The 27,572-nt window shown below is 37.0% G+C and overlaps 1 protein-coding gene across 1 annotated transcript in view; it reads left to right on the forward strand.

Annotated features, from left to right (window-relative positions):
- Positions 1 to 26,280, forward strand: part of LOC140156674 (U3 small nucleolar RNA-associated protein 14 homolog A-like) — a 92,413-nt gene extending 66,133 nt beyond the window's left edge. The window contains 2 exon segments of the mRNA XM_072179613.1: positions 17,944 to 18,043; positions 25,568 to 26,280. Of these exon segments, the coding sequence (XP_072035714.1) occupies positions 17,944 to 18,043; positions 25,568 to 25,882 (415 nt within the window). The 3' untranslated portion in view covers positions 25,883 to 26,280.
- Positions 26,281 to 27,572: the final 1,292 nt, after the last annotated feature.

Below are 27,572 nucleotides of genomic sequence, written 5' to 3' on the forward strand. Positions count from 1 at the left end.
TAGAAATTGGACATTCGTGATTTCCAAAAATTGTCATATAAAAACCACTTTTCTACATCGATCAAGTGCCATGGAGTCATCTGACACCACTTTTTGACATCAAAAATTTTTGACCCAAAAAATTGCATTTTTAGACATTCGAGATTAGAAATTAGACATTCGTTATTCCGCAGAATTTTGATCTAAAATCCACTTTTCTACACCGATCACGTATCATGGAATCATTTGACATCATTTTTAGACATTCGACACCACTTTAGACATTCGAAAAATTTTGACCAAAAAATTTCCATTTTTAGACATTCGTGATATCGCAGAATTTCGATCTAAAAACCACTTTTCTACACAGATCACGTGTCCTGGAGTAATATGACACCATTTTTGACCTTCCCGAAAAATTTTGACCCAAAAATGTGCATTTTTAGACATTCGAGATTAGAAATTAGACATTCCTTATTCCGTAGAATTTCGATCTAAAAACCACTTTTCTACACAGATCACGTGTCCTTGAGTAATATGACACCACTTTTGACCTTCCCGAAAGTTTTTGACCCCAAAAAATTGCATTTTTAGACATTCGAGATTAGAAATTGGACATTCGTGATTTCCAAAAATTGTCATATAAAAACCACTTTTCTACATCGATCAAGTGCCATGGAGTCATCTGACACCACTTTTGACATCAAAAATGTTTGACCGAAAAAATTGCATTTTAGACATTCGAGATTAGAAATTAGACATTCGTTATTCCGCAGAATTTCGATCTAAAATCCACTTTTCTACACCGATCAAGTGTCATGGAGTCATTTGACATCGTTTTTAGACATTCGACACCACTTTAGACATTCCAAAAAATTGACCAAAAAATCTCAATTTTTAGACATTCGTTATTTCGCAGAATTTCGATCTAAAAACCACTTTTCTACACAGATCACGTGTCTTGGAGTAATATGACACCATTTTTGACCTTCCCGAAAATATCTGACCCAAAAAATTGCATTTTTAGACATTCGAGATTAGAAATTGGACATTCGTGATTTCCAAAAATTGTCATATAAAAACCACTTTTCTACACCGATCAAGTGCCATGGAGTCATCTGACACCACTTTTTGACATCAAAAAATTTTTGACCCAAAAAAACACATTTTTAGACATTCGAGATTAGAAATTAGACATTCGTTGTTCCGCAGAATTTTGATCTGAAATCCACTTTTCTACACCGATCACATAATCATGGAATCATTTGACATCATTTTTAGACATTCGACACCACTTTAGACATTCCAAAAATTTTGCATTTTTAGACATTCGAGATTAGAAATTTAGACATTCGTTATTCATGAGAATTTCGATCTAAAATCCACTTTTCTTCACCGATCACGTGTCATGGAGTCATTTGACATCATTTTTAGACATTCGACACCACTATATACATTCCAAAAATTGTGCATTTTTTTGGGGGGGGTCGAAAATTTTTGACCCAAAAAATTGCATTTTTAGACATTCGAGATTTAATATTGCTTTAATATGAGTAGGCCTAATATATCATCTTTGATCCAACATTATCATGATATACACAAGAGATACTACTTTTATTATGTTTATGCTTTATGCTGAACACATAATTTATGGTGCCCTTTACTATTATGTAACACTATTAAACATGTTTGGACCATAGACCTTCAAAATGATGTAATCCACTATGATCCCACCATGCAGAGAAGGGATAAACTTGACCTGTATGGCCTTGTGTCTTGTATTTTGTGCTTGTCCATGGTGGTGCACAAGAGTGCACTATGTAGGCCTAGTGTGTATTCATTGATAAAGGCCGGGATAAAGGCCAAGTAAAATATTAAAAAACATGTTTCACATCCGGATTTTTGAAAAAAGGAGGAGGAGGGGCTTTTTTTTTTTTGTCGCAAAATCGGTGTAAATACCCATAATTAGAGCTGTTTTAGAGTACACAATAATGACTGGAAAAAGGACGAGGCCTCTTTTTATTTGTTGTTCTTTGAGGTAGGCCCCCTATTATCACAAAACCATCCAAAAGTTTTCTTGTATTCATTAACAAGGCTATAGAAAGCATCTCTACTTCCTAGACATATTATTTTGAAAAGTTATAACTGAATTTCAAAAAATAAAAATATAATTGAAGAAACCTTTTTATTTGCCCTAATATATATGATGATGAGGGGATCTTAGTGCCTGATATTTTGGCTTATTTTCTATTAATGTTTATTTTACACACTGTTACAGTCCGGTTTTTTCACCAAGTAAGGCGCACCATTAGATTTCAGGGGGGGCATGGGAGTTTTTGAAAAAAAACTTTGCCCACTAGTGAGAAAAAAAAAAAACTTTGCCCACTAGTGAGACGAAAAAAAAAAAATTTTGCCTCACTGATGAGTAAAAAAAAAATTTTCCCCACCCAACTTTGTATAAAATGTACATTAAAATTGAAAAAAATAACCAAAAAATTTGGTGCTCTTGGAGGCGAAAAAAAAAAATTCCATACGCCAAGTAAAAAAAAAAAAAAATCTGCCTGACCCAAACTCCCATGCCCCCCCCCCCCTGAGAATCTAATGGTGCGTCCCTAACGGGGCGGGAGCTGTGCAGTAATTATGAGCTGGGGGGGCAAGGTCCGGGGGGCACAATAACACAAATGACCATACAGGTATTTTCCCCGAAAAGACCGCCCCCTCTTTGGATTTCGCAGCTCGAAAGACCCCTATATTTGCCAAAATACAGCTCCAAAAGACCCTTGATTTTGATCATTTCAGCTTTTTAATATTACCCCCCGCACCCGCTGGCTACGGGCCTGATTACGTTCGTTCATTTCAGTGAATCTACAAACCATACTCTAAACATCACAATTATAATTCGATCAGATAAAGTGGCTCTAATCATTTTTAGGACCGTATAGTTGTGATGAAGTCTCATATTCGCTCGAATCAAATGCTGAATAAAAATTCCCTTTAAAAGGGAAGGCCAGCCTCAATGCAGAAGAGGTCTTGTAAATAGTTTGGGTCACCGTGAAAGGCATTTTTTAGGATCACGCTTACATCCATGTTACATGACAGTTCACCAAACCATCAATGGTGAGAACATGCACACTGAAACAGCAAGAAACATTAACTCCTATAACTCCTGTCAACTCTTTAATTCATTACTCCAAATTGTTCTGTATTTTTATCTTTACTGCTTTTTACCCATGCTTATTATTAAAATCAAAAAATTCACTGCAGTTGTTAGTTAATTCGCTATGTAAACTCAACTTACATGCACATTTTATTTTAAAATGATTTTATATTATTTCGCAATGTATAGTTTACTATAAAGTAGATAGTGGCAAGCACATGATAAAGGACTGATCATTCACTACAATCTTCACTTTTAAACTGTATTTTTTGAATGTGTTGAAACTCCTGCAAAGCTATGGACATGGCATCTTACCTACTCCATTCTGTAATAGTCTGAACTATGTGTTTTCTCAGTCTTCAATCATTTTGTTGAATGTAATTTTATGAATCAAATAAAAAAGATAGAAAGTGGCCTCAGTTTAGTTATGTGTCATTTTACAGTATTTATAATTTATAAAGTAAGACAATAATTTATTTATTTTCTATAAGTGCATGTCAAAATATGGGATATATTGTTCAATATTATAGCTAGCCCTAAAACTTTATTTTCCATCGGATTTTTCCGTTGAAAAGACAAAACTGATGTTAAAGATAGCAATAATATCATCAATAAAATTTTGAGTCAATTTTATCCATAAACGATACAGGATAGGATAGATAATTACTTTGACTTCAATGTGGTCCATATAATGAAGATTTTGATTCTACAACATTATTAGATCTGTTATCAACATATCAATTATGCACTCACAGGCAACCAAACATCATGCTATGCTCAGTAGTCCACTGATATGACCTTGTTCCAGTGATCATTCCCCACTAATTACTAATTGTTGACCATGTCATTTTTTTGATATGCTGATTGCTGAACAAGTTTTTGTTTATATGTGTAGGCCTAACCTATGATAACTTTTAAGTCATAATTAATTCAAACATAACTTGGGCATTACTCAATCGTTTTCTTTCGTTGAAACGGCAAAACATACTTTCTTTTCCTTGCAAATCGAATTAGCAGACATCAAAAACATTTCCACCACAAGAAGTAAAAAAAAAAAATTCATACCAATAGAAGAAGGCTATAATCTTAGCTAATCTATAGTGTACACAAATCCCATCTCAGAATTAGATACCAGCCCTATGGGCTGGCGAAAAGGGGTCTTAACGGCCCTTCATATAGATCATAAGCGTGTCAACTTCACAGTGGGAGTGGCCCCGGCCGGAACCCCATCCCATTTCTACCCTTCCCCAGGGTTCATAATTATTGCACAGCCCCTAAGGGAAGGCAGTTTTTATTTTGCTTGTTGATTTGTGGAGATGGGCTGTGCAATATTTATGTGTACAGTAACACCCAACATGCCCAAGGTGGTGAATTCTCAAAATGGTATGCCAAAAATCGCTTGCCTCCCCCCTTGACCATGCCATAATATTTTTGCTCCCTTTGTCTCCCCCCCCCTTTGACGTGCCAATAACCCCACTCCCCTTAAACACGCAAGCGCAAGAATTTGGGGAACCAAATTTAAAACCTTGAAAATTTAAAATGTCTCTTCATTTAGGGCCTAGAAATTTCATATTTGAACGTCTTCCTATAAACGTTTTCGTACTTTTACGGCGTAATATAGAAATGGTGCCCAGAACATCTGTGCATACCAAGACTCGCTCACCCACCCCTTCGACCTTCAAAAATCGCTTGTTTCCCCCGGTTCCCCCTTTCGACCTGCCAAAAATGCTTGCCCCCCTGGCCTGCCAAATATCTGTTCCCCCTATAATTCACCACTCCACGGGTACATATAATAATGCACTACTACCCATAAGCAGTGGTTAATCCAGCCCCAGGGACGAGAGCAAGCGGGGACAGGGTGGACGAAGTCCATGGGGCCCCGAGCACAAAAGTTTAAAATTAAATAAGGGCTGATAATAGAGAGCATAGTGCCAAATTTATCATTGGACCAGATCGGCCCGGGTCCAGGCCCCCCAAAATTGCCTCATGCATCTTTCTTTTAACCCCAATAACAGCATGTTATTTGGCCAATAGGGAAAAAAGGTAAAAATTTGTGCTTCCCACGCATAAATAGCAAAATTCATGTTAATCTGGGGCTAAAATAGTCTGAAATTGAATTTTTTCGCGTGTTTTGTGCGCAAATGTCCTAGTAAATTCGGAACAAAATATGTTAGTCCCCTATTATACGAGGGCGGTCAATAAGTTCAGAGAACAAGGTACTTGAAAGGTACTAGCCAAATTCCCGAGGGGTCACTCCCATTGTGGCCTGTACACCATCCGCGATAATCAACTTTTGAAAAGCACCCTAAACAAGGATTTAACCCTTGGCTAAAACGACACCCTAAACAGGGATTTCATTCATAGTATCAAATTTCATACCCTAAATTTCATTTCGCGATTTAGCAATTGCAATTTTGCTACCCTTTTTCCAATTTTTCATGTTTTTGACACCCTAAACGCGATACGCAGATCGTGCCTACCCACTAAAAACGACCCTTTTACGCGTTTTCATTATCGCGGATGGTGTACAGGCCACAATGGGAGTGACCCCCCCGGGCCAAATTCTTTCTATCTCACTCTTGAGCATGTTCACTACAAACCTTAATGCACCCGTCACAATTTTTCTTGAAACCTTCTATGTCAACAAAATGGAAATCTTCCGACAGCTCCTTGAGCCACTCTTCAGTGAAGGCTCACCAGCATTGATCACCAGCAAACCTGATATTATGAAGGTAGGACTTATAATTCTAAAGTAGGTTTCACTAACTGGAGGCCATGCCTGTACCACAATGTGGTTACTTTAGTTAACATGCCCCTCTGTCGTGAATGGCAGCTTGCCAAACTAATAATAGCGTACAGGACACAATCCGAGAACAGTCACATTCCTACCATCAACCTTCTTCACATGATGGCTTGCCTCAATTTTGCTATCAAACTTGTATGATATATGCCTATGATTGTACTTTCATTTGCCAAATGATCTGTCATCAAGACTCTCCCTGGATCACAGAAACAGCGATGAAGACCTTGCACTATGGTGACCGAGTGATGATCTTTTTAGGGTTGGGAGATCCAGGTGCTTCCACTAAATGCACTCGTAATTCCAGTGATTAATGTATGTCTTATCACCTTTAACCACATATAGAATAAACTTGCCTCGGTCCTCATTTTACGTGTATAGAAGGTGTGGACCTGAACATGTCAATTGATATCAATTTTGTACATGAAGATTCTTGGACTCCATCTAGAAGACACTCTGGAATACCCAATGTTAATGGATTAATGTTGAAAACACATTCATCAGAGTTGTCATATTTTGTGGCTATCTCATCTTTCATATTTGGCTCTTTATTCATTACCAATGCCACTGTACCGCACGTATATCATTAGTGGTGACGTCAGCAAGTCTTTTGGACCTTGGATGATCTTCAAGGACGCTCATTCCATTCTTTAACTCTAAGAACCATTTCGTTGCTGTTGAATACGAAGGACTTCATTACCATTTACAGCAACTGTACATTTTATTTGAGTTTTCACCGCCGTCTGGAGAAATTTCCATAATGACCCTGTATTCACTTCTGGTAGTACCTGTGAATTCATGGAGGTAGGCTTCCTCTGAAGAGTGTCCTGCCCACATACAGTGATGCAAAAATATAATATCTTTGCAGTAATGTTTTGAAGGAACAAGCTTTCAAATGAGACCAAATTCAATACCGCTCGAATAAGTAGCATACCGAGTTCTACTGAACTTTTGACCGCCCTCGATATCGTAAACCAAAACTTGGCCACTGACTTGAGTGTACATGCCTTCCTCGGCACGTGAGTTCGCGGCCTCCAAATGTTGGCCATGCAATTTTTGTTTTTAGGGAGACTGTAGGGGAAAGTGGGGTAATGCCGGACTGTGGGGAATCCCGGACACGTCGATTGCAGCTAAACGGAGAAGGGTGGCACTATTATACTACCTTAGGGTATTAGCTACCTCAAGGTGTACCTCACGTGTACTACTACCAGCGCTTTGGGTCTCGTCTTTCTTTGTGAAAATTACGAAAAAACAGAAATTGTCATTTTTGACTTTTTATCTGAACAGTGATTTATTAGCTAGGTGACAGTTAAAGCGACAAGGGACACAGATTCAGTATGGCTGAAAATTATGTTTGATACTTGATTGTTAGCTGGATGTATGAGTTCTGGTATCTTAAAAATGGATTAGTAGAACAAGCACTGAAAAAATAAATCGAGACCGTGAGGGGTAATCCCGGACACACATGCGTCTCTATACAGATGGGGTAATGCCGGACACTTGTTATTTCGAAAATATAAACAACAACAACAGCCCCCATAGTTGCATGCTTGAGGTAACAGAAGTACCTAATACATTCAGGGGATTATCATCCTACTCCACTTTCCCTCTTAGCAACAATCATGTGTCCGGGATTACCCGTGTCCGCATTACCCCATCATTTTTTTTCATTTTGTTTTTTAATTATAACTTATTAACTATAGATGTTGAGTTATTAAAAACTGGTTACTAGTTAGAACATTACTCCTACTTTGCATTGATATGATTTTCACTGATGAACTTTATTTAATCTTGCACCTGTGTAGCCTTAACGAAAGGTGCCCGGGATTACCCCACTTTCCCCTACATGTCTTCGAGCTTCCAAAAATAGCCATTTGGGGACGATGTGCGCGCGCAAAATTTTTGAATATGACACCAGTTTTTGCCCATGATCGGGGTGAATTTTGATGGAAAAGGGGCTACTTGCCCTTATTCTTTTCCTTTGCCCTTTGGTCAGAGGGGCACTTTTCTCTTTTTTTTTTCAGGGGCAGTCTGCCCCCCCCTGCTGGCTACGCTACTGGTAGGCCTAATGACTTTGCATTCGGTGAGAGCAAAATATAACAATGTGGGTCATTGGATGAGACAGACCGTTTGGACCTAATTTAAGGGGCATTGGGTAAGAAAATTACCTTTTATTTAAACTAGCGGTCACCCGTCTTTCGCGGTTCGTAAATAAATGCAATTTTACAACTGCATCACCACCTTCCGAGTTGTTATTGCGTAACATTTTACCAACTCCCTAATTTATTACCGATTGATCAGTCGTTTCATTTAATTAATTTTAATCAACTTCTTCTTTGTACCCCCCCCCCCCGTGTTGTCCCGTATCTTCCCGTTCTGTCCACTGTTCCCCTTTAGCTTACATCCCGGTGGAGGGGGGGTGAGAGCATGATTTTGGCATTCGGTGAGAGCAAAATGTAAAAAATATGGGGTCATTGGGTGAGAACATGACCTTTTTTAAATGGAATCTGTGGGTGATAACCGAAACAGCGTCTTAGAAACCTCGAAAATCGAATTTCTAGTTCTAAATGGCTTCAAATTTCTTTTTATTAAGTAACAAAATCAGTGATAAATGAAAGTTGCTGTTTTTGTGCGCCTTGTTTGGCTTTTAAGGTATGGCACATGGTCACTGTGTGTCCTGTTTTCTTCCGGGGTCACTCTCACACAAAAAGTGCCTCCCACCAGCGTCCGATCACCTCTGAAATGCACCCTTAATGGCGAATTTTCACATAACCAAATTGCACCCCTTAACGGTTAAACACATGCAAAATCCTACCCTAAATGGCGTAGCACATGCAAAAACCATACCCTAAATGGCGTCAATTTGGAAATACTCTATTTTGATACCCTAAGTGGCGTAAACAATGAAATGAGCTAATTTGATACCCAAGGTGTCTTTTTGATGTTGCAGACATATAGATACTGAAGCAAACATGCACAAAAGTAACAAGGATCAATTAAAAAGTGGTGATTTTGATCAAATTAGTGCAAACTCACTCAAACAATAATATTACTAACCCCGGGTCACACACTTTCACAATTATTTCAGCCGGAAAGAAGGATTTCAATCCGCAAAAAGGGCTAACCTCCCGCTCCATTATTCGAATAGCGAAGGTCATGTGCGCAAGGTACAAAAGAGGTGCGTGGGGAAGGGGTCCGCATTCCTCCCATGCGTATATTTGATGCAAAATGATTGAAATTGTGTTAAACGCCAGCAATGGGGGGGGTAAATTTTAGGGCGGGCAACCGGGGAAAATCCAGCCATATTTTGACATTGGGGACATTCATGTCGAATATAATATTGTGTATATTCCCTCAAAAGTGGAAACTTTTCCTCAAGACTGAGTTGGCAAATAGCTGCAAATGCCCATTCCACCAAGGCTTCGTGTTTCCCCTATTTAAAAGGGGACTCTGGCGTCATGCACGTCAAAGTCCATAAATGAGAGACAAATACCCCAATGTCTCCTTCGTTCAGTCCTTATTTGACAGGGTACATGAGGGTACTGGGGGCCCGACTGGGGGAAGCCCAAGACTGAGTGGGGAAATGTAACGATGCAGGGGCAACTGGCGGCAAAGCTCAAGACCATGGAGGGGGATACCCGATGCCCCTTCGTGTTCTGTTTCTTTCTTCTTTCTTTCCTTGGATAGTTGCCGGGGCAGCTGATCACTTGCAATCCATGGATCCACCACTAAATCTATAGATGAGGCACAGTGACATCGCCCCGATGTCTTCATAGTAGAAATCGCCATGGTAGGGTGAATCCACAGCCACCCATGACCATTTTATTCGGACCTTATGAGATGCATATTATTAGCGAAGTGACCTGACTATTAAGCTACTGACATAGACGGGTAATTGATTTTCGCTCTGTGAGCAAGCTTGTATACGACATTGCGGTCAATGGTTATACTCTCTCCACTTGAGTGAGTGCCGCTATAGCCTGCTGCGCGCTGTAGTCCATATAGGACCAAGGCAATATAAAATTGAGAGTTTTGGGCAATTTTTGAGTTCAAAGCGCACGGCCAATTTTCAAAGCGCACGCTAACGACTATAATATAGGCCTATGTTCAACACGTATTTTCAAGTGTATGAGACCACATCTGGTTTCTTGAGAAAAATTCATTTACGGGAGATATTCATCATTTTTAACCCAGTATCCGAAGATTTTCGTCTGATATCATAATCGTGCATAGCAATTCACGTGTATGGATCCCGTGTATTCATTTTAATGTCTCTGCTGCACCAAATAATTATTAGCCAGGCGATGTCGGTGTGTGAGGTGACATGTGTTTACATTTGATACGCCTCTGTTGGTCTGTGATCAAAACTGTCAGGCAAAAAACACTATAGTTTACATGGAAGAAGTTGATTTTTATTCATTAACTTTTGGTTTCAAAGCAAATAATACAAAAAATGGTATCAATCTTGTTTATAAATGCATCAAGCTATATACATATATCACACAAAACTTCAACTGTTTTTAAAAGTTGAGTTTTAAAGAGATTTATGTGGTCTGTCATAGACACTTTTATTTTGCCTGCTTTGAAACAACAGAGGGCGGTCTGAATGTAAACATGTGACATCATAGGTCACCTCATCTAAACTTGATATGGTGAATAAAAAATAAACCAAAGCATAAACAGAAGGTCCCTTACAAGAAAATGTATGCCTATTTTTCAATTATTGTACATGTACATGAATTTCAGTATTTTGTATACGTGTACTAATAATAGTGTTTGTCTTTTTCTTTCATACGTGCACAACTTTAAATTTCCATACGTATCCGCTGTGGTAGGGAATATTCCGTTGTATAGTTCTTCCATATCTGAGCATTCAAATATCCAGATTGATTACCAGGAATGAGAACGATTAAATTGGGTACTAAACGACTAGTAATAAAGACTAAGTACTACTTACTCAAAATACTGAAATTCAATAAGTGTAAGTCTGCAGAAAAGTTTTAAGATGTTTAAAATGGTTCTCTTCGCATGATCGCATCTTTCTGCTTGCCGTTACATATTAAGTGCTAACACGCTTGCGTTTCTTTTCTGAAAAACTGTCACTTTCGTCAGAAATTTATTTACGCAAGTAATACCGGTATTTTATACGGATGCATGGCGAGATGATGATAATATTATTTATCTCACCATGTCAACTTCCTGGCCTTTTCAAGTCGACAAGGAGAGTTATTTATATACACATGTTCTCTTTTCAAAATGAGCTGTCGTTATGTTGATCTCGCAAACTCGGCTTCCCAAAAAGTGGATGTCAGAAAAGTGATCGTTAAAAAAAGGGTCGTTTTCAAAGTTACACGACAAGCTAGACTACCCGCGAATACACTGAGTTCAAAATATTGTCATATGAAAAAAAAGCTTAAGGGATCTGATAGCAACTTTAACACAGTATATTCGAAGCTATTCGAAGGTTCGCTATACCGAAGGTTCACTATTCGAAAATTAAAAAGGTTCTCTATTACGAAGGTTCTCTATTCTGAAAACAGAAAAGGTTATCTATTCCGAATATGAAAAATGGGTTCTCTCTATTCGAAAACGAAAGAAGGTTCTTTATTCCGATATAAGCCACCGTGTTCTCTCTCCGAAAATGAAAAAGGTTCTCTATTCCGAATATGAAAAAGGGTTCTCCATTCCAAATCTGGGGCCTGTGACTTTGACCTCTGGGGCCAAGATGGGCAAAGGATAAATCTACGGGGTAGGGCCCGTTAGTATACCACATATGGGCTCTGGGGCCTTCGTAGTTTTAGCGCTATAGCCATGACAGAATGATGTGTTTGATGACAGAGGAAGGGCGAACTTCGCTATTCCGAAGGTTCGCTATTCGAAGGTCCACTATTCCGAAAATTAAAAAGGTTCTCTATTACGAAGGTTCTCTATTCCGAAAATAGAAAAGGTTCTCTATTGCGAATATGAAAAGGGTTCTCTATTCGAATATGAAAAATGGGTTCTCAATTCCGAAAACGAAAGGAGGTTCTTCATTCCGAAATAAGTCACCGTGTTCTCTACTCCGAATATGAAAAAAGGTTCTCTATTCCGAGTGTGAAAAAGGGTTCTCCATTCCAAAATCTAAAACAGGTTCTTTATTCCGAAATGAGGCCCGTAAAGGAAAGAAAAGAGCTTAGTGAGAATGTAAAACAGCTTAATAAGCAAAGAAAAGATACCTTAATGGACCCATAAAAAAGAGACCTCGGAGGGCCCATAAAAAACAAAGAAGAGATACCTTAGGCCTAACGGACAAGAAAAGAGACCTTTGCTGGCCCGTAGACCCTAAAGCAAAGAAAATATGCCTTATTACAAGGTATCTTTTTTTACCTTTTACGGGCCCCTGAGGTCCCTTTTCTTTGCTTTACTGCCGCATAGTAAGGTATGTTTTCTTCACTTTTTACGAGCCCCCTAGGACCCCGGGGTAACGCACCAGTTACCCCCCTTTGTCGGGCGGTACTGGATGTAGGCCTACATAATGGTAAAATTATGTTGAATTTTCAGTTTGACTGATTGGCAATACTTGATGACCATGCATGATGACGGTGAGGTAACTACCTTATATGCAAATTGTATGCAAAGTAGCTAATTTTCTATTGTTCTTTACGTACAAAACATTGCAGACTCCCTCCACAGTTACAAACCTCAAACTGTCCTCTACCTTTACATGTAATTAGAGGAACTCAAGATAAAAACAAACAAACAAAAAACACATGACACATTGGTAAAGCGGAATTGGTATTCGGAATAGAGAACCTTTTTTCATATTCGGAGTAGAGAACACGGTGACTTGTTTCGGAACAAAGAACCTTTATTCGTTTTCGGAATAGAGAACCCATATTTGAATATTAGGAATAGAGAACCTTCTTTCATATTCGGAATAGAGAACCTTTCTATTTTCGGAATAGAGAACCTGCGTAATAGAGAACCGTTTTTTTTTGAATAGCAGACCTTTAATTACATTCGAATAGCGAATGGTAAAATTACACGCTCGAAAAGCGAACCTTCGAATAGCGAACCTTCGGAATGGCGGACCTTCGAATAGCGAGAGGACCCCAGAAGAAAAGGCCCTAAAAGAAACCAAGTAAAGTTTGTTTTTGGTTAGCCATGATGTTACTTAATTCCACTGCATATAACATATTCGGAATAGAGAACCTTTTTTCATTTTCGGAGTAGAGAACACGGTGATCTGTTTCGGAATAAAGAACCTTTATTCGTTTTCGGAATAGAGAACCCATATTTGAATATTCGGAATAGAGAACCTTTTTTCATATTCGGAATAGAGAACCTTTCTGCTTTCGGAATAGAGAACATGTTTGTGTTTTGGGAATTTTCGAATAGAGAACCTTCGGAATAGAGAACCGTTTTTTCGAATAGCGAACCTTTAATTATATTCGAATAGCTTAATGGTAAAATTACACGCTCGAAAAGCGAACCTTCAGAATAGCGAATCTTCGAATGGCGGACCTTGAATAGCGAGAGGACACCGAATGGGGCCTGAGAGCACATTAGACACAGCAAATTGCATTTTGAAAACGAGGAATGCCCTTCTGATGTCAATATGACAATTTTCGGAAATCACGAATGTCTAATTTCTAATCTCGAATGTCTAAAAATGCACTTTTTTGGGTCAAAAATTTTCGGGAAGGTCAAAAATGGTGTTCTATTACTCCATGACACGTGATCTATGTAGAAAAGTGGTTTTTGGATCAAAATTCTGCGAAATAACGAATGTCTAAAAATTGAGATTTTTTGGTCAAAATTTTTGGAATGTCTAAAGTGGTGTCGAATCTCTAAAAATGATGTCAAATGACTACATGGCACGTGATCGGTGTAGAAAAGTGGATTTTAGATCGAAATTCTGCGGAATAACGAATGTCTAATTTCTAATATCAAATGTCTTAATTTTTTGGGTCAAAAATTTTTTGATGTCAAAAAGTGGTGTCAGATGACTCCATGGCACTTTATCGGTGTAGAAAAGTGGTTTTTATATGACAATTTTCAGAAATCACGAATGTCTAATTTCTAATCTCGAATGTCTAAAAATGCAATTTTTTGGGTCAAAAATTTTCGGGAAGGTCAAAAATGGTGTCATATTACTCCAGGACACGTGATCTGTGTAGAAAAGTGGTTTTTAGATCGAAATTCTGCGAAATAACGAATGTCTAAAAATTGAGATTTTTTGGTCAAAATTTTTGGAATGTCTAGTGGTGTCGCATGTCTAAAAATGATATCAAATGACTCCATGACACGTGATCGGTGTAGAAAAGTGGATTTTAGATCGAAATTCTGCGGAATAACGAATGTCTAATTTCTAATCTCGAATGTCTAAAATGAAATATTTTGGGTCAAAAAATTTTTGATGTCAAAAAGTAGTGTCAGATGACTCCATGGCACTTGATCGATGTAGAAAAGTGGTTTTTTTATGACAATTTTCGGAAATCACGAATGTCTAATTTCTAATCTCGAATGTCTAAAAATGCAATCTTTTGGGTCAAATATTTTCGGGAAGGTCAAAAATGGTGCCATATTACTCCAGGACACGTGGTCTGTGTAGAAAAGTTTTTGGGTCAAAAATTTTTGATGTCAAAAGTGGTGTCAGATGACTCCATGGCACGATGTAGAAAAGTGTTTTTATATGACAATTTTGGTCAAAAATTTTCGGGAAGGTCAAAAATGTTGTCATATTACTCAAGGACACGTGATCTGTGTAGAAAAGTGGTTTTAGATCGAAATTTTGCGGAATAACGAATGTCTAAAAATTGAGATTTTTTTGGTCAAAATTTTTGGAATGTCTAGTGGTGTCGCATGTCTAAAAATGATATCAAATGACTCCATGACACGTGATCGGTGTAGAAAAGTGGATTTTAGATCGAAATTCTGCGGAATAACGAATGTCTAAAAATTGAGATTTTTTTGGTCAAAATTTTTGGAATGTCTAGTGGTGTCGCATGTCTAAAAATGATGTCAAATGACTCCATGACACGTGATCGGTGTAGAAAAGTGGATTTTAGATCGAAATTCTGCGGAATAACGAATGTCTAATTTCTAATCTCGAATGTCTAAAATGAAATATTTTGGGTCAAAAATTTTTGATGTCAAAAGTAGTGTCAGATGACTCCATGGCACTTGATCGATGTAGAAAAAAGGTTTTTTATGACAATTTTCGGAAATCACGAATGTCTAATTTCTAATCTCGAATGTCTAAAAATGCAATTTTTTGGGTCAAATATTTTCGGGAAGGTCAAAAATGGTGTCATATTACTCCAGGACACGTGGTCTGTGTAGAAAAGTTTTTTGGGTCAAAAATTTTTTGATGTCAAAAAGTGGTGTCAGATGACTCCATGGCACGATGTAGAAAAGTGGTTTTTATATGACAATTTTGGTCAAAAATTTTCGGGAAGGTCAAAAAGGTTGTCATATTACTCAAGGACACGTGATCTGTGTAGAAAAGTGGTTTTTAGATCGAAATTCTGCGGAATAACGAATGTCTAATTACTAATCTCGAATGTCTAAAATGCAATTTTTTGGATCAAAAATTTTTTGATGTCAAAAAGTGGTGTCAGATGACTCCATGGCACTTGATCGATGTAGAAAAGTGTTTTTTATATGACAATTTTCGAAATCACGAATGTCTAATTTCTAATCTCGAATGTCTAAAATGCAATTTTTGGGTCAAAATTTTTCGGGAAGGTCAAAAATGGTGTCATATTACTCCAGGACTCGTGATCTGTGTAGAAAAGTGGTTTTTATATCAAAATTCTGCGAAATAACTAATGTCTAAAAATTGAGATTTTTAGTCAAAATTTTTGGAATGTTTAAAGGGTTGTTGAATGTCTAAAAATGATGTCAAATGACCCCATGACACGTGATCGGTGTAGAAAAGTGGATTTTAGATCGACATTCTGCGGAATAACGAATGTCTAATTTTTAATCTCGAATGTCTAAAAATGAAATTTTTTGGGTCAAAAATTTTTTGAAGGACCAGAAATGGTGTCAAAATATTCTAGAATACTTGAGGTACATAAGAGTGGTTTTATGTCTAAATTCATCTAAATAAGCAAGTTGAAACACTTTGAAATTTCTGGGCCAAAAGTTTTGAAGGACCAACAATGGTGTCAAAATGCTCTAGAAAACTCGATCGGTACATTGAAGTTGTTTTAGGTCTAAATTCACCTAGATAAGAAAGTTGAAACATTTTGAAATTTCTGGGCCAACATTTTTGAAGGCCCAAAAATAATGTCAAAATGCTCTTGAATACTCGCTCGGTACATTAAAGTTGTTTTTAGGTCTAAATTCACCTAGATAAGAAAGTTGAAACATTTTGAAATTTCTGGGCCAAAAGTTTTGAAGGACCAACAATGGTGTCAAAATACTCTAGAATACTTGATAGGTACATGAGAGTGGTTTTATGTCTAAATTCATCTAAATAAGCAAGTTGAAACATTTTGAAATTTCTGGGCCAAAATTTTTGAAGGCCCAAAAATGGTGTCAAATTGCTCTGGAATACTCGATCGGTACATTAAAGTTGTTTTTAGGTCTAAATTCACCTAGATAAGAAAGTTGAAACATTTTGAAATTTCTGGGCCAAAATTTCTGAAGGCCCAAAAATGGTGTCAAAATGCTCTAGAAAACTCGATTGGTACATTAAAGTTGTTTTTAGGTCTAAATTCACCTAGATAAGAAAGTTGAAACATTTTGAAATTTCTGGGCCAAAATTTTTGAAGGCCCAAAAATGGTGTCAAATTGCTCTGGAATACTCGATCGGTACATTGAAGTTGTTTTAGGTCTAAATTCACCTAGATAAGAAAGTTGAAACATTTTGAAATTTCTGGGCCAAAATTTTTGAAGGACCAAAATGGTGTCAAAATGCTCTGGAATACTCGATCGGTACATTAAAGTTGTTTTTAGGTCTAAATTCACCTAGATAAGAAAGTTGAAACATTTTGAAATTTCTGGGCCAAAATTTTTGAAGGCCCCAAAATGGTGTCAAAATGCTCTAGAATACTTGATAGCTACTTAAGAGTTGTTTTAGGTCTAAATTCACCTAGATAAGAAAGTTGAAACTTTTTGAAATTTCTGGGCCAAAATTTTTGCCAGACCAAAATCGGTGTCAAAATACTCTAGAATACTCGATCGGTACATAAAAGTTGTATTTAGGTCAAATTCGCCAAAATAACAAAGTTCAAAAATTCAAATTTTGGGCCAAAATTAGGCCAAAAATTTTGAATGTCTAAAATATGTCTGATATTACTCCCGTACACTAGATTGATGCATAACAACGATTGAAAGTGTAATATTCATTGTAATAACGAATGTCTAATCTCTAATCTCTAATCTCGAGCCAACTTCACCGTGCTATGTAGAAGCTGTGCGTTTTGCCGAATTGTGTTGTAAACTTTAATCATCATCTAGCATCTCCCTGTGTTTTCCCTGTGTTAAGGTGTAAGACGGGTGATGGAATGCAGTTTAAAATTTCCGCCAAGGTCGAATCATGTCACATTTTGGGTGCATTGTAGCCGACGGCTACCCAACTAAAGGCTGCTAGTCAGGTGTAGGAATGCGTGGATTTGGATTCGTCTATATCACATGTGCATGCATCAATTTTGCCCATTCAAAATGACAGGTGGATGAGTGGCTAGCTAACATCCTGCTTTCCACCAGTGCTTCATAGGTGGTGAGGTGCTTTGAGGTGGTGTTCAGGGTTGCCAAACCCATGATTTGGTAGCCCAATTGGGTGACTTTTGAAGATTTTCTCTGACTTTTGACAATTTCCTGTCCCATAGAAACCAATAGGGGACTTTTCAACATCGGCTCCCGCGACTTCTGATAGTTTCCTGTCCCATAGAAACCAACGCTTAAGAAAAAAATTGGGTGACTTTTCGATTTTTTGACCCGTAAATTGGGCCGAAATTTTGGACAACCTTGGAGGTGTTCACATTGCCATCTTTCGTTTGTCTTTTCTACACAGATTCATTGTAAAGGCTCCACCTGCCAAACCAAGAAAGGATGATAACCTACATCATGTTATCATCAATGAAAAGAGAGATAAACATGTTGCTATGCATCAGGTGAGTCTGCTTGTATGTGGGGGTGTCTGTCTGTGTGGGTGGGTGTCGGGGTGTCTGTCTGTTATCATCAATGAAAAGAGAGATAAACATGTTGCTATGCATCAGGTGAGTCTGCTTGTATGTGTGTGTGGGGGGGGTCTGAGTGTGGGTCTGTCTGTTATCATCAATGAAAAGAGAGATATAAACATGTTGCTATGCATCAGGTGAGTCTGCTTGGGTGTGTGTGTGTGTTGGGTGTCTGTCTGTTATCATCAATGAAAAGAGAGATAAACATGTTGCTATGCATCAGGTGAGTCCTTTCTGTCTTGTCTGTCTGTCTATCACTCTGGGTGTCTGTCTGTGTGTTTGGATAATATCGACATAAGTCCTCAACATCCATGCAATAAGGGTTCATGTAGGAAATTGCAGTAAATTGAATCATTCTGCAAAGGGATAATTTTCTCTATTTTTTAGTAATGCAAAATTAACTTTTTTTTAAACATTGTATACTGGCATGAGGACTCATCCTAACTCCTATCAATCTGCTTGAAAAATTTGATTTCAAAATTGAGCTTGAGTTATAGGTTAATGAACACGTATTACTTGTTGGAAGAAAAATTAGACAAAATAATGCACACACGCTGATGTTGATTTTTTTAATTCATACACGAGAAGTTTAAAAAACTGATTTTATGCTGTTTTTATAACAAAATTTTCACTAAAAATGTTGGAAAATAGAACCAAATAAAATGCATCAACCTGCCGTAAAACGAATCAATCCTATGTGACGCAAACGTGTGTGAAAGCACTGCGCATAGTACACAGAGTGCACATTATACAATCAAGGTACTCTGTGTACTTTTCTAACAGTTTTTTTTGATTGGCTGCTTTGATATAGGAGTGTATGAGATGGTTTTAAGATCCACATGAGGCTTTGTACCCATGCACGTTTTCCTGTTCTCACTATCAAATCTGTTCATGTGCAGGATGCGTAACCCAATTACCTACTTATTAAGGTTGGTCTTAACCCTGGAATAATGGACACCTTTGGGCACTGCTAAATTGTTGATCTAAAGTAAATAAAAGTATTTAGAATGGCTATGAATTCATCTGTGAGGTTAAGTTTGGGCAAAAATGCTCAGTTTTGGAGAAAATCTTTAAAAAAATGTTTTCTTGACCCTGTTGTTTTTAGGGAAACGTAACAATAAAATAATATTGATTTTTTATTAATTTTTTAAAAACTAGATCCATTTGACTAAAATAATTTACCATTGGTGTCCTTTGTAGGTAAGGCCAAAAAAAATTGTTTGTTTGTCCATAGAGGCTTATGAAACAGTTGGGTCGGTAGGTCGGATTTTTTAAATTTTTTTTTACAGATATTGCACTTGAAAATGACAATTTGAAGACTGGTAAATAAGTCAAAACACACAGCACTTTACTGGTTTAAGTGGAATATTTTCTAAGCACCATGCGGCCTGTACACAAAGCTGAAAGATGAAGGTCAGCCAAATCCAATGATATTTGGTATGTAGTCTAGCTAGGTCAGATGGTTCACAACTATGATAGAAATCAGGTGACCCCCCTGGGGGAAATTCCATGACCCCCCTAAAATTGGCCCTCTTTTGACCTGCCTCAGAATTGATACAGCTTAAAAATGAACAGCATTTGACATCATGAAAATGTCCTTTGAAATAACCTAGGTCTGACAGAAAGTTGAACATATTGGAATTGAACTATGCTTTATAAGATGACCTATTCAGAAAAATTTATTTCTTTTGATATAATTACGTAATATCATCGTGGAATTTGGGCAAAAACAGGATTTTTCATAATTTTGAAAGTAGCGAAAAAAGAGCATTTTCAAATCACATTTTCTGCTATATTCAGGCTAACATTGGATCAAACCTTTTGGATAATATAACCAACATGTTGTACTTCTGAAATATGTTTAAATTGGCGTGGAACTTTTTTCCTATACTGCAGGGGAGTTTGTTGATTTTGGCGGATTTTCCGTTTTTTGCTTCTTTTTTTTGTAGACTCAATTAACGTTTTCCAATGTATAAACATACTAATTATTTTACATTCACAATACGGCTTCAATTCTCAACCAAGGTTATTATTGATATAAGTTTGATAACTATTTTCATGTGGATTTTGCTCTTTTATTATAGTGGAATTTGTTAATTTTCATGGAATTTGCATATGAATCTCCCTGCTAACTAATGATATGAAACTCGGGTTTCCTAGATTGATATGATATTTATTTTGATTGCTGATTTTAGAAATATGTTTCTAATAACAAAATGTGTTTTTTTTTAATGGAATTTGTTTTTTCCAAGGAATTTGTGTCTTTAAACATATTTTCGAAAGTGGAATTTGCACCCAACATTACACTGTTTAGGTAATAAATCATATTTAAAATAAAATTGACAAATATTTAGTTAACTGTTAGATCAGGCAAAAAACAACAACACATTTATAACAAAACAAAACAAACACCACGCCATACTTCATATAATATCTACTACCAATGCAATGGAATTTTCATTTCTTTTCAAAGGCGAATTTGATAATATGAGTTATCTATCAAATAACATGTACAGGTACCTCAAGCATTGTCTAAAATTGGATGTGAATATTATGTACATGTAATGATGTACGTTTACAATATCTCATTGAGCGTGAGACTCACGCATTCGGGGACTTTATCAGGTGTCAGATCTATTGCCATTTGGTCTAATACCATTTGGTCTAATACCCATTTTATCTACAGACTTGACATTTAGTATGGAATATTTTCTCGCAAAATTCGAGGACTGGGCTGGAATTTCGGATTGTATGCAAAATTGTTCTGTTATTATCGAAATCAAATGTATAGGGGTTTGAGGTGATATTTCCTAAACTTCGTCAGCAATTGGCATTTATCACATTTGAAATACACTTGCAATGTACAAATTTTTGAACATGGGAGGAGATTAAAATATGGCTCTTAAAAGTGGTACGTACTCAGAAAGTTTAAATGACCCCCCGGGGGTCAAATGTTATAAACTTATGGTACAAAAACAACTGCGCGGATTTCTGGTTGTCCAATGAATTCACGCTGCTTCTTTGTGTACAGTAAGATTGTAAGGGGCCATTCAAACTTTCTGAGTGCGTACCACTTTTAAGAGCCATATTTTTAAAGCTCCTCCCACTTTCAAAACTGGTAAATTACAAGTGCATTTCAGTTCTGATGAACACTTATTGGTATTAAGGTTCAGTAAACATCACCTTAAACCTCAATAAATTTGATAATAACAGAATGATGTTGCTCACATTCAGAAATTTTACCCCCACAAAAATCCAATTCAGTCTCCTTAAAACCGCAATTTTAGGATAATTCACTACATTATGAGCGTCATAATGTAAACTAATGGAATTTGGAAAGCACATTTTCTGTCAAAAAATTATGTTACACCATCTCCCGACACACCCCGATTAATATTTAGCCCGTGCGGTTTATGCAGACCCCTTCCAGACCAGTCTTGGAATTTTGCAAAAAATATTCCATACTAAATATCAAGTCTGTATATACAAAAGGTCTAGTACCAGAAAGGCTATAATTACCACGCCTAATAATCATATAGTCTAATGTCCATTTAGTATAATATTGTTTGGTCCATTAACCAGTATGTCTACTGACCATATAGACTAATAACCATTTGGTCTAATATTTTTGGCCCCCACATATATGTTGGGCTTATGTTATCATCCAAATAGTTGACTGCTTGTTTGTTTCTTTGTTTGGCTGTCCGGGCGGAAGCAAATTCATTAATCCACTGTGCAGCTTAAACGTAATAACCTATCAACTTCAAACTTGGTTTGGTGATTGGTCATGGTAGCTTGATGTGCTGTATAGTTTTCTGTCATGTTATTGGCATATTTATGAATATTAATGAGCTTATTTGCATATTTTGCCTACATTTTGCAGCTACATTTTAATTAATTCACTCTGCAGCTTAAACACAATAACCGATCAACTTCAAACTTGATTTGGTGATTGGATATGGTGGCCTGGTGTGCTGCATAGGTTGTGTCATGTTATTTGTATATCAATGAATATTGATGAGCTGATTTGCATATTTTGCTTACATTTTCATCAATCCACTCTACAGCTTAAACGCAACAACCGATCATCTTCTAACTTGGTCTTGTGATACATGTAGTATATGGTGGCCTGATGTGCTGGATAGTTTTGTGTCATGTTATTTGCATATATTTTATTGATATTAATGAGCTTATTAACATATTGCATATTATTTGTTGTTTCCACACCTTTGGGTGGGGGCCAACAATCTGGCCTAATTACCTTTGATTTAATAACCGTTTGGTCTATTAACCGTATGGTCTAATAACCAGTTATAATCTAATACTATGTCGTGTATTTGCCAATTCATCAAAAAAATCGTCTACAACTGGTTACGGGCTGTAAATATATGTATATGAGATGTGCATATAGTGTACCCAAAAAATTAAGAAGAAGACATATGAGGCCTGTATGTATTGAAAGTGACATTTTGCGGGCTATTTGTTCTTCTTTTCCGGTCTTTACAAGGTATATAAATAATATAACCGGTATAGGCTCATCATGCATCACCGGGGTGCCACAGGCATGGGACATGGGCCAGTATGAGTTATCTGTCACTCCAAACTTTAAAACGAAATAGGTTTCTATGGGGTTGACCCATAATTTTCATGTCAAAAGGGAGGGGCCTTTGAGGTCTGTAAAGGGTGGCCCGAAAAATGTTCGCGATTTGCATCAGCTCCCCCAAGTGTTTGTGAACGGTCCCTAGACTATTGGGTTTTGGTCTAAATGGTAAATAGGACCAAATGGTTATTGTACCAAATGGTAATGGGACCAAGTGGATGTAGTAAATTTTACTGTAAAATCTAACAAATTCTCACGCATCATCAAATTTAATTTAGGGATTCATTCATGAAAACCACGCTTATACCAGAACATTTTGTGATACTATACTTTTTCTTCATCATATACCATTATTTATCCAACTGAAATCCCTACGCAGATCAGCCGGTCCTAAACGCTGGGCCATATCGCCGTTGTTTAGTCTCAAACAATCAAGCGCCGTTAGGTAGCGCCATGTATGTAGGCATATATGAATGTAAATTATTGACCAAATACAGCCAAAAATGGGATATTTGGACATTAAAAAGTCACTTCTAGGTAAAAACTTGCACTCAGTTGTTATTAATAATCTACATACTGATGTTATATAATATTTTCTTTCTGAATAATACAGATTATAAATAGTATTAGACAATATTAATATGCTCATTTTGATTTTGTTGATTTACGAACTAATGCAAAATGCAATATTTTAAACACCCCTCAAAATAAATTGAAAAAAGATCCCACAATAAAAAAAGCATTTTTCTATAGGCAAAGGATGGGAAATGTTTATCTAAAAAGGTCATATCAAACTCAGCCTGAATAAAGGCAATAATTAAGTTAGAAATTAGGTAAAATTTGCATTTTTTCTCATTTTCGACATTTTGAAAATATGGCTATATTGAGTTTATGAAAAATCCACCTTAATGAAATTGTTGGCTTCTGCAAATTTGTGTGGAGATTCACCAATATATGTATTTTCAATGCCAATTTGTTTGGGACCAGTTGAATTATGGAGTTTCTTACAATATTTCCTTGAAATGCGATGAAAAACTGCTTTTTAAAACATATTTTAGGTGATTTTGGAGCGATTTTTAGGGGGTGGTCATATTTTTTAACAGGGGGCTCCAGAGAATTTTTTAGTGTCGTGATTGAAAAGTGTTATCAAAACCTATCAATGTCCCAAAATATTATTGATGGCGGCCGACCTTCATCTTTCACGTCTGCAGGAAATTAGAAAATATGCCACTTAACTCTTGAGATGGTTCTGCATGTTATACTGTTCATTTTCTTTACATTTTCTTTCTTTAAATTTATACTAACCACTGTTTTACTAGCACATTCAACGCAAATTTAAAAAAAAAAGACACGGTCGGGACCAGAGTACAGGTTTGGTTGGATGTGGACAAACAATTTTTTTTTTTGCCTAAGAGGGATTTACTACAGAGTCCATTTGTAAAGTTACGTCTACTAAAAGGGTATTCGTAACTTATGAATGGTTACATGTGGTTAGAAGGGTTAAAAGTTGAGTCAAATACACCCCAGGTTTATTTCTACACTTCACATGTAAAAGTATAAGAGGCACAACATAGATTATATAACATCTTCCCATTAATCCTAACCGAACCCATGGTTTTTTTGCCAATCGGAAGGGAAAGAACAAACAAAAAAGAGATGATAAACAAAGAAATCACTTGGCACCCCCTGGATTCGGCCCTCCGACCCCTCGCATGCCACGCACAGGATCACCAGCCTGTGCCCATGGGATTCCCTGGATTATGACTTAGGATGATGACTTAGGCTATTTGGGTAATCACAATCCATGCATGCACAGTGCCTTTCATAGCGAGCTTTAGTGAGATTCAGTTTGTTATTATTATATTATTATTATTAAAGTGACGTTGTACACATTTTTGTCACATATTGTGAACCAAAATGATAATATCTTTAATGGTTTGCATGCAAGCCATAACCTTCAACATAAAAAGTCACAAGTTCCCCAAATTTCCTCAAAATATCAAGAGCTATCTTAAGAGCCTCTGAGCCAATACCAGGCCTGTTTGTACTCATTTTAATGCATTTTTCATGCTGATTCCAAATATGGTCATAAAAATTCTGACATTTTTAATTAAAAAAAAATTCAACTTGTCGTCTGCAGTCGACACCAGTGTGGAGGAGTTACTAGGTCTATCTGAGGTGTTATTGCTTTTTAACCCATGGATTAGGTAGCTGTATCAGGCTGTTCATGTCGCCAGACACTATGGAGTGTAGCCGTGTAGTGATTAAATTGCTTTATTAATTCCGTAAAGCTTTATGTATGATTAGAATGGTTACCATTTCAACTCGAACCCTCCCAGTTCTAATGTTTAGGGGTTGTGGTTTACATGCGGGATACTGTATAGTGGGATATCATCACTGGGTTAATTTTTCAAGATTTTATAAATTCTGGACAGTTTGAAATATAAATACATTAAGTACTATGTGTTTCCAAATATATTCACATGAAGTGCTATGTGTAATAAATATTTTTGTGGGGTTAAAAATTTGTGGCTGCCTGTTCGACCATGAAAAGCACGGAAATTAAACCCCTGCAAAAATTTCCCGCTCTATAGTATTCACTATTAGGATTGATTCCTAGGCGATGTGAGACATGCTTTATTTTTACTCGGCGTTCCCTCAAGTAGGGAATAGATATCAGTTTCAGGGCTTATAATGACATTTGTTTACCAACCAACATTGATGAGTTTATTATGGTACACTGCTGTCATGCTTCACTATGTCTGGCTATGAAAACTGTCCCTTAATATTTTGAGCAATATTTCCAAGTTATTTATGTACTTTTTTCTCATTTTCTTTTATCTCTGTAATTTCAATAGGTCAACGACTTGCCTAGTACCTTCACCCACACTAAGCAATTTGAACGTACTATTCGTGCACCAATTGGTAGCCACTGGAATACCGCCCTCACTGTTAAGAGTTTGACAACGCCAAAGGTGTCCACAAAGATGGGCACAGTTATTGAACCAATCAGTGCTGCCGATGTGTTTGAAGATAAGGAGAAGAAAAAGAAGAGGGATCACAGTGATGATGGGAAAGGAGGAAAGCGTAAAGCGGATATTATGTTAGATGATGCGCCACAGAAGAAAAAGAGACAGAGAAATAAACGGAAAGGAAAGAAAAATGCAAAATAAAGAATTGATGCAGTGGCTTGATGTGGAAGACTGTTTTATAGGTCACAAATATTCTAAACAAGACTATCAATACCATATTTAACCCCATGAGAAATACCTGCCTAATGCCTATTGGCCAAAAAGAAGTTTTCATTATCAATTGGACCAATCAGCGACATTGTTAGAATAATTTCACCACACAAAAAAATTGGGTGAATTATTTGTAAAGCTCCATTCTGATTGTTGAATGAAATGAAGATATCATGTAATTGACCAATCAGAGGCAATGTTGGATCGGCAGGTAGTGCTCAGGGGACCTGGCAGGTCAAGGCTCATTCAATGGTGATGTGCAAGATCATTCCCAAAAGTCAAAATGGACTATTCCAGTTGAAATCCATATACCCCCTATGGAAGACATGACCTGAGTGACTCCATTTGAAATCTACACCCCCTGTGTGGGAGAAAGTCATGGATTGAATGGATTTCAGCTGGAATTTATTACTCCTTTTCCACAAAATTGTGAATTATGTCATTTATGTGATTTAACCAACAGAGTCCAAGTTGAGGGGAAATAATGAACACAGATGTGATTATTTACAAAGGTGTACATGCAAGTCAAAAGGATGTTTGTCAGGTGATATACACTAAGCCAAAAAAGAAACTTATAATATTTCACAAGGTCATATCTTAAAATCCTGTCTATCAAAATTACACACAGGATTGCCTCAATACTCTACTCTAAACACATGTTAGTAACCAATCAGTTGGCCAACTGACACAACCGCAAAATGCACTGATATGGAACAACTTCCTAGACCACATTCGCAGCCCTATTGGCATCCAGCAAAAGAAATCTGTGCGAATGGCATCTTGAATCACAGGTCACACCCAACAATTTTAACAACATTAAGTTAAAAACATTAAAGAGAGTCAAAACAAACTTACCGGTACCAGGATCATCATGTCACATGTCCAAACAAATAATGAAGTCCTTTAGTAACGGGAAGTATGGGGCAATCTTCCCCAGGGTATCATCAGGAACTTGGTTGGAAGCATGAGAAGCAGGTGCACAGCATGCGTGCAAGCGCACGGTGGACCGTTAATAAATGACTTCATTATTTGTTTGGACATGTGACATAATGATCCTGGTAAGTTTGTGATCTGTTTGTATCGGTTGGTAAGTTTGTGACCTGTGATTCAAGATGCCATTCTCACAGATTTTGTTTGCTAGGTGTCAATAGGGCTGTGAATGTGGTCCAGGAAGCTGTTCCATATCTGTGCATTTTGCTATTGTGTCAGTTGAGCAACTGCTTGGTTACTGACATGTGTTTAGAGTAGAGTATTGAGGCAATCCTGTGTGTAATTTTCGTTAATTTTGATCGACAGGATTTTAAGATACGACCTTGTGAAAAATTATAAGTTTCTTTTTTGGCTTAGTGTATATGTGTCTCTTTTTACTTAATAGCTAGACTCTTCTCAAGTGGAGGTTGCTTCAAATCATCTCCAAGTTAAATAATTTAGAAATGTTCTCTGTATTCCCAACACAAACTATGAATTTTAACAAATTTAAAAATCTATAGTCTGTATATCAACCACGAGTCACCAGCACTAGCTTTGAAGTTCAGCGTGTTCTGTGTTAACTTAGCGTTACTTGGTGCGTTACATGCGTGTGATCAATGTGCCGCATATGCACACGCAAGAAACTACGCTA

Source organism: Amphiura filiformis, chromosome 7, assembly GCF_039555335.1.
Source record: "Amphiura filiformis chromosome 7, Afil_fr2py, whole genome shotgun sequence".
Taxonomy (NCBI): domain Eukaryota; kingdom Metazoa; phylum Echinodermata; class Ophiuroidea; order Amphilepidida; family Amphiuridae; genus Amphiura; species Amphiura filiformis.